General features: G+C 42.5%; 2 protein-coding genes across 2 annotated transcripts; one reads left to right on the top strand and one right to left on the bottom strand.

Annotated features, from left to right (window-relative positions):
• Positions 1–4,115: 4,115 nt before the first annotated feature.
• chodl (chondrolectin) lies at positions 4,116–10,412 on the top strand. Its single transcript, XM_079602570.1, has 7 exons — positions 4,116–4,459; positions 5,875–6,220; positions 6,301–6,458; positions 6,563–6,613; positions 6,697–6,783; positions 7,624–7,720; positions 9,242–10,412. Exons 1-7 carry the CDS (start codon positions 4,384–4,386, stop codon positions 9,324–9,326), a joined length of 900 nt encoding a protein of 299 aa, XP_079458696.1. The 5' UTR covers positions 4,116–4,383; the 3' UTR covers positions 9,327–10,412.
• A 1,123-nt stretch (positions 10,413–11,535) lies between these two features.
• lyz (lysozyme) lies at positions 11,536–13,306 on the bottom strand. The gene is made up of 4 exons (XM_079602573.1): positions 13,004–13,306; positions 12,689–12,844; positions 12,129–12,204; positions 11,536–11,957 (listed from the first exon to the last, which is right to left on the bottom strand). The coding sequence occupies exons 1-4, from the start codon at positions 13,137–13,139 to the stop codon at positions 11,894–11,896; spliced, it is 432 nt and encodes a 143-aa protein (XP_079458699.1). The 5' UTR covers positions 13,140–13,306; the 3' UTR covers positions 11,536–11,893.
• Between the last annotated feature and the right edge of the window lie 640 nt (positions 13,307–13,946).

The raw sequence follows: 13,946 nt of genomic DNA, 5'->3' as shown, positions 1-13,946 counted from the left end.
TTGATGTTTTGTTTCTAAAAGGGTCATTCTATTCATTTATAGTACGCCACTTAATATTTAAATGCTGGAATACTTGATTCTGACTGGTCAATTGCAGCACTCAGTGGTCTTTTTTTTTTGTTTGTTTAATTTTTAAGCTTTTGCAGATTTCTTCTTCTCACATTATAAAACAATTTAAAATCAATATTTTATGTATTTTATTTATTTATTTGGTAAATAGCAATGCAATAAGCAGGATAATGGACATTCAGGGTCATTATTGCAAAATAAACCCCAACAGGGTGATGTGACCTAGTGGAAGGATTTCAGTTGAATTGGCCTTGTTAAACATCCATCCATCCATCCATCCATCTTCTTCCGCTTATCCGGGGCCGGGTCGCGGGGGCAGCAGTCCAAGCATAGATGCCCAGACTTCCCTCTCCCTAGCCACTTCCTCCAGCTCTTCCGGGGGGACACCGAGGCGTTCCCAGGCCAGCCGGGAGACATAGTCTCTCCAGCGTGTCCTAGGTCTTCCCCGGGGTCTCCTCCCGGTGGGACGCGTCCGGAACACCTTCCCGGGAAGGCGTCCAGGAGGCATCCGGAACAGATGCCCGAGCCACCTCAGCTGACCCCTCTCGATGTGGAGGAGCAGCGGCTCTACTCTGAGCTCCTCCCGAGTGACCGAGCTTCTCACCCTATCTCTAAGGGATCGCCCAGCCACCCTGCGGAGAAAGCTCATTTCGGCCGCCTGTATCCGGGATCTTGTCCTTTCGGTCATGACCCAAAGCTCATGACCATAGGTGAGAGTAGGAACGTAGATTGACCGGTGAATCGAGAGCTTCGCCTTGCGGCTCAGCTCTTTCTTCACCACGACAGACCGGTACATCGACCATATTACTGCAGAAGCTGCACCGATCCGTCTGTCAATCTCCCGTTCCATCCTTCCCTCACTCGTGAACAAAACCCCAAGATACTTGAACTTCTCCACTTGAGGCAGGAACTCTCCACCAACCTAAAGTAGGCAAGCCACCTTTTTCCGACTGAGGACCATGGCCTCGGATTTGGGGGTGCTGATTCTCATCCCAGCCGCTTCACACTCGGCTGCAAACCCTCCCAGTGCATGCTGAAGTTCCTGGTCTGAAGGGGCCAACACGACAACATCATCTGCAAAGAGCAGAGACGAAATCGTGTTGTTCCCAAAGCAGACACCCTCCGGCCCCTGGCTGCGCCTAGAAATTCTGTCCATAAAGATTATGAACAGAACCGGCGACAAAGGGCAGCCCTGCCGGAGTCCAACATGCACCGGGAAGAAGTCTGACTTACTGCCGGCAATGCGAACCAAGCTCCTGCTTCGGTCGTATAGGGACCGGACAGCCCTTAGCAAAGGACCCCGGACCCCATACTCCCGGAGCACCCTCCACAGGCCGCCACGAGGGACACAGTCGAATGCCTTCTCCAAATCCACAAAGCACATGTGGATTGGTTGGGCAAACTCCCATGAACCCTCCAGCACCCTGTAGAGGGTATAGAGCTGGTCCAGTGTTCCACGGCCCGGACGAAAACCGCACTGTTCCTCCTGAATCCGAGGTTCTACTATCGGCCGTATTCTCCCCTCCAGTACCCTGGCATAGACTTTCCCAGGGAGGCTGAGAAGTGTGATCCCCCTGTAGTTGGAACACACCCTCCGGTCCCCTTTCTTAAAAAGAGGGACCACCACCCCGGTCTGCCATCCCAGAGGCACTGTTCCCGACTGCCACGCGATGCTGCAGAGGCGTGTCAGCCAAGACAGCCCCGCAACATCCAGAGACTTGAGGTACTCAGGGCGGATCTCATCCACCCCCGGTGCCTTGCCACCGAGGAGTTTTTTGACTACCTCGGTGACTTCAGCTTGGGTGATGGACGAGTCCACCTCCAAGCCCTCAGCCTCTGCTTCCTCAATGAAAGACGTGACGGCGGGATTGAGGAGATCCTCGAAGTATTCCTTCCACCGTCCGACGACATCCCCAGTTGAGGTCAACAGCTGCCCACCTCCACTGTAAACAGCGTTGGTAGGGCACTGCTTCCCTCTCCTGAGTCTGCCGGACGGTTTGCCAGAATCTCTTCGAGGCCAGCCGATAGTCCTTTTCCATGGCCTCACCGAACTCCTCCCAGGCCCGAGTTTTTGCCTCCACAACCACCCGGGCTGCAGTTCGCTTGGCCTGCCGGTACCCGTCAGCTGTCTCAGGAGTCCCACAAGCCAACCAGGCCCGATAGGACTCCTTCTTCAGCTTGACGGCATCCCTTACTTCCAGTGTCCACCACCGGGTTCGGGGATTGCCGCCTCGACAGGCACCGGAGACCTTACGACCACAGCTCCGAGTGGCCGCTTCGACAATGGAGGTGGAGAACATGGTCCACTCGGACTCAATATCTCCAGCCTCCCTCGGGATCTGGTCGAAGCTCTGCCGGAGGTGGGAGTTGAAGATCTCTCTGACAGGAGACTCGGCCAAACGTTCCCAGCAGACCCTTACAGTACGCTTGGGTCTGCCGAGTCTGTCCAGCTTCCTCCACCGCCATCGGATCCAACTCACCACCAGGTGGTGATCAGTTGACAGCCCCGCCCCTCTCTTTACCCGAGTGTCCAAGACATACGGCCGCAGGTCAGATGAAACGACCACAAAGTCGATCATCGACCTACGGCCTAGGGTGTCCTGGTGCCACGTGTACTGATGGACACCCTTATGCTTGAACATGGTGTTCGTTATGGACAAACTGTAACTAGCACAGAAGTCCAATAACTGAACACCGCTCGGGTTCAGATCAGGGGGGCCGTTCCTCCCAATCACGCCCCTCCAGGTGTCACTGTCGTTGCCCACGTGGGCGTTGAAGTCCCCCAGTAGAACGACGGAGTCTCCAGTCGGAGCACTTTCCAGCACCCCTCCCAGAGACTCCAAGAAGGCCGGGTACTCTGCACTGCCGTTTGGCCCGTAGGCACACACGACAGTGAGAGACCTATCCCCGACCCGTAGGCGCAGGGAAACGACCCTCTCGTTCACCGGGGTAAACTCCAACACATGGGGGCTCAGCTGGGGGGCTATAAGCAAACCCACACCGCCTCTCACCATGGGCAACTCCAGAGTGGTGAAGAGTCCATCCTCTCTCAAGGAGTGTGGTTCCAGAGCCTAAGCCGTGCGTAGAGGTGATACCAACTATCTCTGGTTGGAACCTCTCAACCTCACGCACAATCTCAGGCTCCTTCCCCGCCAGCGAGGTGACGTTCCACGTCCCTAGAGCTAGTTTCCGTGTCCAGGGATCGGGTTGTCGAGGCCCCCGCCTTCGACTACCGCCCGATCATCTCAGCACCGGCCCCTTATGGCCCCTCCTGCAGGTGGTGAGCCCACGGGAAGGCGGCCCCACGTCGCTCCTTCGGGCTGAGCCCGGCCGGACCCCGTGGGGGGAGGCCCGGCCACCAGGCGCTCGCATACGAGCCCCAACCCCGGGCCTGGCTCCAGGGTGGGGCCCCGGCTGCGCCATACCGGGCGACGTCACGGTCCTTGATTGATTTTTCTTCATAAAGGGTCTTTTTTGAACCACTCTTAGTCTGACCCGTCGCCTAGGACCTGTTTGCCTTGGGAGACCCTACCAGGGGCATATAGCCCCGGACAACATAGCTCCTAGGGTCATTCGGGTACTCAAACCCCTCCACCACGTTAAGGTGGCAGTTCAAGGAGGGGTTTTTTAAATGGCACTTGTTAAAAATGGTTACAATGTTGCCCACCTATAGCAAGGCTAATAACTGAAATTGACACAAATCCATCTGTTTATAATGCAACTGCAACATGATTGTATTACAGCCTTCTGACAAATATGTCTGTAATATATCATCCATTTATTTAGGCTACATGACATAGGCCTATATAATAATTGGCCTGCGTCTTATTGGTTCTTTAAATTGAATGCATATTAGTCAAGAGTGTTTTCACCTCAACCATTGACCCAATGCTGCCTAAATAATTTTTATACATTAAACCGGTTTGTGACCTTTCCCATCGTCCACCTTATAACTGGAGAACGCCTGAGAAGTGTTTTGCTTAATAAAGAAGGTGATGAACATCTGCGCCCTGTTCGATTACCTCTAGTGCAGCCCAGCAAACCACGCGCGAGGGAGACATCATTGAAGTGGAGCAGCAGCGCGCTCGCAAGTGGATGCGCGAGTCTCTCTCTCTCTCTCTCTCTCTCTCTCTCTCTCTCTCTCTCTCTCTCGAATTCAGGGGCGCTCTGCAAAGTGTCAGCCTGCTCAGTGGAAATCATGTCTATGAACACTATGAAGAAGAGACTCTGCCAATAAACGTTAAAAAAGGCGCCTGACTGGAACAAGTCTGTGTGAAGTTCACTCCATCATCTACTCCAGTGAAAGACGCGAGGATGCGCGCGGAACTCGGTATCCTTTGTGCTTTGACTTTCCTGGTCTCGTGCACACATGGAGCGCGAGTTTTGAGCGGTAAGTTGCATTTTTGTGTATTATAAAGCTATTTTTATTAATCTAATTTATTTCCAGAATTTCAGTCGGCGAGGACAATTTTATCAAAACATTGAGGGTTTTTTTGGGGTAAAATTATGCTTAAATGATTTGCTGTCGCAAATAGTTCAGATAGTTTAGCCAAAAAAGAAAATATTGTCATCATTTAATCATCCACATGTTGTTCCAAAACTGTATGACTTTCTTTGTTTGGCAGAAAGGAGACATCCTCAGTCCATTCATTTTCACTGTATGGGAAAAAAATATGCAAAGAAAGTGAATAGTGACTTAAGCTGAACATCTTCTTTTGAAATCCACAAAATAAATATATATTGTAGAATATCATTCTATATATTGAGTATTTATTGAGTAAATATGTTTCATTTTGAATGAGCTGTCTCTTTAGAGCCATTGTCACACCAATAGTCTGAATTAAAAATATTGCTTTTAGGAATTTTGATCAAATCTGAAAAAAAAATGCATGTTTTTAATTGCTCAAACTGATTTCTGGTGTGGCAGTCTTAAAGAACTGTTAGATGTGGAATGAACTCTAGGCTGTCACAAAATTCAAAATGCCATCATTTTTTATCTGTGATTCATTCTTATTCAACTCTACTTTAAAAAAAAATTAAAAAATAAATAAAGCATCTCTCAAAAACATTATAATTGTATAAAACCTAACAGATCAGCTACTATTATTCTCTTTCCCACAGATCATTTGTCCTGAAGATTATTCTTGAAGCTTGTCTCTGAATTTTTTTGAAAACTATTCTCTCTTGATGAAGAGACGGAATGAAAATATTAGATGAAAATAAAAATGAAAGAGATGGGTGACAAATGAACAGAAAAAAACAAAACAACAGGTTTGTCATGTGAACTAAAAGGATGCACCAAGGGAAATTAAAATCGGTTGTGCAGTTCTTTGTGATGAGATCAGGGTTTAACAAAGGTAAAGCGGCAGTTTTGTAGAACGGAACTACAAGAACATTCCATGCTGGAAGGAGGAAAACTGTGCCACATAGAGACAGGAATTGAGGAAGAAAGCTAAGGAAGCGGGTTGAGAAAATGCTGAGTCTAGTTTCCCTCCAGTTAAACCCAGCCCTATTACTGGGCTCAAACTGATGATATTGCAGCTCTGGACCAAGCAATTATTTAAAGTACCTCCCGGGCAGGGAGCTAATGTTATTATTAGACTTTTAACAGTCTGTGTATTAATCACAGTTCTCTTCATTGGGCCCATCAGTGTATCTTAAGTGTTTTCTATAATGCAATATGCTTTGTTTATGATTTCTTTCAAATAATAATTCCATGCATTTTCTATCTATCCATCCTTCTATCCAGAAAGTCATGCAGAACAAGAAATCTCTAAGAATGCAGCATGAATTTTGTGTCTTCAGGTCAGACAGTGTGTCAAGGCAGTCCTGAGCAACCTTGCTATAAGATCGCTTACTTCAGGGAAGTGACGAGTCGTGTTGCGTTCTGGGAGGCTCTGCATGCGTGCACAATAGACGGCGGTTCGTTGGTGAGCATTGAGAACACGGCAGAGCAGAAGTACATCGAACACCTCCTGCGGGAACTCAGCATCTCCACTTCCACCAGTGCTGCCACCGGGTCGGGCATCACAGACGGAGACTTCTGGATCGGCCTGACTCGCGTGGAGGGCGAGAACGCACAGGAGCCTGGCAGCTTCGCCTCATGCCCCAACCTGTACAGGTGGACTGATGGAAGTGTCTCACAGTTCAGGTAAGATGTGACTGATTTGGGGCCTGTTCAAAGCAGAGTTTTGGATCAAAAACAGTCAATCATTAGGACTTGTGTTCTAGAAACTGGTATGCTGATGAACCATCCTGTGGAGGAGAAGCTTGTGTGGTCATGTATCACCAGCCTACTGCTCTCGCCGGGCCTGGCGGGCCGTATCTCTACCAGTGGAACGATGACCGGTGCAATATGAAGCACAATTTCATCTGCAAGTATGAACCAGGTACTAGGTGATTTGCACTGTGAACTTTTTATGATGACTGTCAAGAGTAACCTGATTAACCTGAACTCACTGCTTTATAATGTTTATTATGTTGTTCTGAGCAGAAAGCCACCTGGTAAAAGAGCAGAGCGACAGGCCTGGAGGGCGTGATGTTGGTAAGCAGCCAGGTGTCAAATCCATCATCATTTGACAAAGATTTAAAGATGTGTTGACACTAATCTGTAAATGTCCCCTCCAGATCTTTCAACAGAAGAACAAGAGGAGAGGAGAACACCTCCCGTCGACCAGGACGAGAGCCCTCAACTTATAATGCCAGGGCCCTCAAGTAACATTAGATTTAAAATTCTGAAAATAATATTGTGTGTTCAGTACAAGTTAAGCTTATTCAACATCATTTGTGGTCTAATGTTGATTACCACAAAAATAATTTCCACTTGTCCTTCATTATAAAAAATCATTAATCTAATCATTAATCATTAATCTAACGAGGAACTTACAATGAAAGTGAATGGGGCCAATTTCAATTTCTCAAGTTTCAATAGAAGACTTAAAACCTTACTTAAGGATTTAGCATGATTGTAGTGTAAAAATAGTTAAAAAACTTAAAATAACTGTAAAATTATTATTTAAATAGCTTTATAGATCAAATAATACACATTTTGCCAAAATAGTTAATTTACTGTTCAAAGGTTTGGGGTGAGAGTTTTTAGGAAAATAAGTTTATTTTGTATATTATTTATATTTAATTGATATTTAATATTGTATATTCATTTATATTTAATATTAATTAATTTAATAAGGATACATTACACTGAAAAAAAGTGACAGTAAAGATCACCAAATCAGCGTTATTTCTAAAGCATCATGTGACACAGAAGACTGGATGCTGAAAATTCAGCTTTGCCTTCACAGGAATAAATATATCAAAATAGAAAACAGTTATTTTAAATTGTAATAATATTTCATAAAGGCACCCTTCAAGGTAGGTGACTTAAAAACATTTAAAAAAATCTTGCCGAACCCAAACATTTGATTGATTGATAAATAATGTTTTTATGTGCTGTTCATTGAGTTTCACTTGTACTGAACGCAGTATTATCCTTAAACTCAAAATAAATGCCTGAATGTGAATAGAAATCAAAGTGTGTTTTTTTTTCTTTCCCAGGTATGCTGCTAATCTACGTGATTATCCCTACCATCCCTCTTCTCTTGCTGATCCTGGTGGCTTCAGGGACGTGCTGTTTCCAGATGTTGAGCAAGAGGTGAGCCATTAAGATCAAATCACTGTAAACGCTATCAGACTAATGCTAATGCGCTGTCCTATTATGCACAGTATCATCCAAATACTGCGACACATCAGGAAGTCAGTGTCTCACCAGCATCTTTATACAATAACAGCTTTAGCGTCTTGATTAATCAAGGTTTTCTGCTCACTAGCCAAAATCTGACACCATCCTCTATTTCTATCACTAACCCAGAGTTTTTACTGTGATTAATTAGATTCTTCTGTTTATAACTGTGCCCGGCAAAACAGCTTAGCCCATACTAATCATCATCAACATACTCATTATAGCATGGATTTGGCATATTTGAAGGGGGAGGGGTTTCCTACCGCATTACATCACACTGCGTTGGAGACGGAGTCCAACACGACTTTAATTCCCATCAATATCCAGATCGGCAAGGAACGGGTCTACAGAACTGCTGAGGCAAGCCATTCCTGTCCTCCGCTCCCGCCCCTCAACACAGATCATGAAACACAGTTCATCTCCCTTTAACCCTCGGCCCGTGCTTGGCAAGGCATTATATAGTGGCTTATTTGTGTAATTTATTATGTTTATACGCTGACGCTCCCACAGAGTGATGTCTTTTTAACATATTTCCAATCACTTCGGCAGACGGGGATCCTCAGACAATACATTTAAATCACTGGCAATGACTGAGTGCGCTTTATTCAGTAAAAGGCTTCCTGGAGCGAGTTCAAAGCTTTTGGATAAATGTCTTTACTCTTTAGCAGATGATGCTTCTCTGTTTTACGATGTTTGCCACTTGTTCTCGTGATTAAAAACCATCTAGGAGCATAAAACCAGGAGGAGTCATGTAACGGCTGCTTTGCTTCGGTCTGCTCATCGCTAATACCTTTAAATGTCTTCCATGCATTGTGCTATAAAACTTTGCCAGTAAAACTCAGCAACAAATTATGGAAAGGGGAGATTTAAGTGGGGAAATTGAACTTTCACAATGCAGACAAAAGCAATACACATTTACTTCTGTGCCCATAATAACATATTACAGTATAACAGTATATATTAACACATTAAACTATAACTGAAAGTTCTCTCATTATTTACTCACCCTCATATCATTCCAAAACTGCATGCATTTCTTCAGTGCAACACAAAAGATATTTTGAAGAATTGTTTTTGTCCATGCAATGGAATTGCATGTATGGACAATATTGAATTTGATGGCATAGACATAACAAAAAACGATTTATATCGATATAAATATATATATATAATTTATATATATATATATATATATATATATATATAGAAGAAACTCATACAGGTTTGGAAAGACATTAGGGAATATTCATACATGATGAGTAAATGAATATACACTTTTGGGTGGATACTTTTATAAGTACATTTTTTGCAAATAATTTTCTGGAAGTGTACTCACCCATTTTAAAGAAAGGTGACACTGACAGATACACAAACCTGTTATACAGTATATAAATACTGTATAATTGTATATATAATTATATATCTTTTTAACAGTAAACCACGGACCAAAACAAGCGTTAACCAATCAACTCTCTGGATCTCCAAGACGCCAAAGACAGACAGTGGCATGGAGGTTTAAAGATTCATCTCCACGATTCAAGCAGCTTCCTGGTTCTGTCTTCTATGTTGCTTGGTCAGCAACACGCTCGTCCAGGTTGTTAAATTTAGTGTGTGATTTAATAAAACAAGCTCAAATGTGCAGCACCAGAAGAGCAGTTACACACGTATCGCATTCCTGTACACGTTGTGCTTAGAGCTGCTCCTCAGCCTCTCACAACCACGTAGTTTCCTATTCACTCCCATGACCTTCTCCATTTCATGTTTCATGTCAGATAGTCTGACCTGAGGGTACTGAGGGCTGCTTAGGGAGGGTGAATGCTAATTGGCACCAAACACAGAGAGCAATTAAATGACTGTAATTAAAGCAAGTACAAGTGGGAACCACATAAAAAGAGGAATTAAGAGTTCCTTCTAACAGCGAATAGTGTCACACAAACTGAAGCTAGTGACACAGTAAATAAATGAATCACTTAAAGAGCATAAAAAAAAGCCTGCGTCAAAAGGGTTCTGAAGAATTGGAGTACTTTGTGTCTCATTCAAGAAATTAGAGGCCTATTTAATCTCAAACATTACTCATGCAGTGTGATGCATTGCCTATGACGCCATAATATCGTGTATAATTACCTGCATACAACTGATAATTTGATAATGAGGAGATTTATTTTTAAACATACATAATCATTACTTAAATTACTGGAACGACTGGCTTAAGTAGTGACTGTTTTGATCTGCAGCTTATAGGACATTGTTATCAAAAAAACAGATGAATTAATCAGAAATGTACATATTTTTTTGTATGATGCTATTACAAAGCGGCCACTTGTATATGCAGTATTTTGCATGAGACTATTTTATCATCACCTTTTACAACACTGCATATAGAAAATATCAACGCTAAAAAGTATTAAACTGGTTTGCATCATTGTGAAATATTGTATCAGATATCGATTTTAGTCAGTTAGAAATATGGTTGTACAGGAAGACACGTTTCTGTGAGTGTGGGTAATATTGTGTTTTTGGATTTAAAATGTGCTGTTAATACTTTTTATATTTTTGAGAGAGGAATTGGACGTGTACAAACGGATTAAAAATATTTAATTGTGAATTTGTTTTAGTATGTTTTTATGTATCTAAAATGATGCCATTTGTTTGTAGTACCACATACAGTAAATGCTTAATCGCCAACAAAAACACCAGTCTTTTGAGTTACTTGACATTACACGAAATGTATTATGTTTTGTGATTCATCACAGATTAAAAAAGCTCTATGTAAGTTCGTATAGATAAACAACTTTTAATATGATTAGCAGATATTAAATATGAATCGCATTCAAAGAATTGACGTCCTTATCTCTGCTCCTCAAACACTCAAGAAAAAGGTTATTTTGCAAAAAAAACACCTTAGATACACAGATCAAAGCTGAATATACAGATTACAACTGGCAATTTCACCATTTGTATTTGTTTAAGAGAAACACAGTTATGGCCATGAATTTAAATAGACACGGAGATCAGAAAGCTTTCAGGGGGTCCAGCTGGCAGGCAGAGTTAGAGCCAGACATCAGACAAATGAACTGGACCGCATTAACACCCAAAAGATGTGGTACTTTGTATGCGATTTACCCTGGTCTGCAATTAGTGCCAGCATAGACTTTAAAGCACACGCTAATTACGGAGCCAATTAAACTAATCAGTCCTATGCTTCGACAGGAGAACTCACGTCACACACTCAGGATCTGGTAATTATAGATATGACTGTAATCACTAGTCTGGAGGCACAGGGTAGAATTAAAGAAACAAACCCTTTCCCATCTGGAGAGGGGGGTGATTTTAGCCTATTAGAGATACAAAACACAAGCATCTCATTCTCCACCCGACCAAGATCCAAACAGCTCTTCACATCGCTATTAGACTGAAATACGCATTGTTTATGATGAAAATGGGGAGGTTATTGTAAAACACACTCTTAATCTTTTGTTTTATTTACAGTGCATCCTGCAAGCTCCAAATCAAATCTAAATGTCAAAGACATTACTATTACTAATCAGTAACGCCAAATACTAATCAATGGGGTTTGGCAATGATAATCAGTGTATGCAATTGCACTCAGGTGGGGTTTTACATATTTGTGATGATGGATGGGTTTCATTGATTGTATGGATGGATCACAGTTCATATGGTTTTATTTAATTCACCTGAAATTGGATGTAAGAGACGTAATCGGCATAGGCATTTAGAGGGACATGTTTAATATTCAGAGTACTGGTCAATCAATATGTGTTTTCAGAGACAGATTATTCCATTTTTAATAAAAGCAATTTAAATAAAAGCCCACCACTACTATCTAGTGATATCAAACAAACCATCTGTCATAATTTGCTGCTGCATCAGCTTAAGCCAAAAGTAAAACGCAAGCACAACTTTACAATTTGGGAAGAAGCTTTAATATACGTCTCATGATCAAGAATACAAATATTAATGATGACAATGCCTTTAAAGTCAAATCAACCAAGAGTTTAAACTGCATTAGCACATAATCATTGTAGGTAATTAAAGATCCCACAGGCAATCAAGGCCGCCTTAGTGCTATTTGCAACCTTTCACCCAGCGATCCATCTTACGGCCATTACAGTAACTATCCCAGGTGTCCCTGCAAACACAAAGATCAACATAAACATGTCAAAAACGCACATGCACGATAGATCAATACACTTATGATGCAATGATAGGCAAAACTTGAGGCCAAATCTCTAAAGGAACGAGCAATGTGACAAATAAGCTCTGTCAGTTGTGCCCGCGGATGTTTGTAATGAATACTTGCCATGATTTCAGTCCATCGGTTTTCACAACGAGCTTTGCACATTCAACTGACGCTTTCAGGTCGTCCTTAAGCAAATCTAGCAGATGGGAAACATTTATATACAAAATGTTATACTAAAGTTTTAAAAGACACATTGGGGTCAAAAAGTTGTCAAAATTAATTCAAGTTATTAAATTTAAAGCTGCTAAGTTTGGAAATTACCTCTGAGTAACCGGTGCTTTATGCATCACTACACTATTGATAAAGGACAATCTTTGCCTGCAAAATGTTTGCCTAATCACATTAGTGAAGTCTCAAAGGCAAATCCCCCCACATGAAAAATGTGCCGAACAACAGTAGCATACATTTAAACGCCCCTTAACACAAGTTATATTTAAAGATTCACAATACATTATCAATATTTAATACAGGAGTAACATCAGAAAACTTTTACATATTAGAATTTTGGAAGAAGAAAAACAATGAATAACATTTTGAATTTCCCATTTAGACTTTCAGACCTACTTCTGATTGTATTCAATATGTTTTTGGTCATATGGAATCTATTTAAAGAAAAGTACCTGAACAGGGCACATTGCACATGTTCTTTCCACCCGGAGTGCCATCATTACACCATTTGAAACTGTTTATCTGGAAGACTCCATAGTCTTTCCCGGTATCAGCCGTACGCACTCTGTGGGTCTTAAACCTGCTTTCCCAGTAGGCCGTGCACACATCTATTGAAATTATGTGAAAGGTTCAAACCAAAGTAATACAATATATTATGGAAGGTTTTTCAATAGCTGGATCTACTAAAAAAAACTCAGTAAATATACAATCAGATATGCCAAACATTCCAGGTCAGTGATAATGCAAATAAGAAACAAAGTACTCACAATTGCCAAGAGAGAATCCCTCAAAGCCTTCAAGTCCCTCTTCCTTGAAGATACGGACGACGTCACAACGCCCCAGTGTGCGGCTCTCACAAGAGGACAGCCACATCAGACACAAGATCGCAATAGACACCCTCATATCTGCACTGCTGCTCACAAATTCACTGTCAATATCTGCTATCTGAAGAGGAGTTCAGATGGAGAGTGGAAGCTGTTGAGTGGGACTATTTATACGTGAAATGAGAGGTTTGTGTCGCAACCATTTTTCACAAGTGCATGCAGTTTGCAGTTGCTCCAGCTATTGCTGCTGATGCAATAACTGACTTTGGGATGTTCTATTTTTACATCTAGTTTACTTTTTGTAATATGAAAAAAACGTATAACGAGGCGAAGAGCGCACATCACACATCTCCTCATAAAATTGCACTGGTTGCCAATTGCATCAAATTTAAGGCACTGATGTTTGCCTACAGAACAACTAGCTCTGCACCACTATACTTAAACTCACTACTTCAGACTTGTGTGCCATCCAGAAGCTTGTGTGTGGTGCCACCCTAAAGAGGCACAAAATCACTTTTACAGACCTTTACCTGGTCGAATGACCTGCCTAACTCAACCTGAGCTGCTGAGTCTTTAGCCATTTTCAAAAAACGGCTGAAGATGCATCTTTTTCATCAACACTTGACCCATTAATACAAAACTTACTAATGAAGATTTCAGATGCAGAAGCCTCTAAGTCCGTCTAACGGTTTTCTTTAATAATAACATTTTTATCAGGCTCCTGTATAGGTTTCTACCAAAATACTGACATTTCTGAATGGGCTGAGGCTGGGAGTTTGAAGTGAAAGTATTAGATGAATCTTCATATCTAGACAGGGACTAGTCACAGCACTTGCATATTGTTGTCTTATTGTTGGCTTCATTGCTCTCCTCATTTGTAAGTCGC

This window comes from Phoxinus phoxinus, assembly GCF_949152265.1.
Source record: "Phoxinus phoxinus genome assembly, chromosome: 24".
NCBI lineage: Eukaryota > Metazoa > Chordata > Actinopteri > Cypriniformes > Leuciscidae > Phoxinus > Phoxinus phoxinus.
Note: the sequence above shows the minus strand (reverse complement) of the source record. Positions and strands in the feature narration are given on the sequence as shown.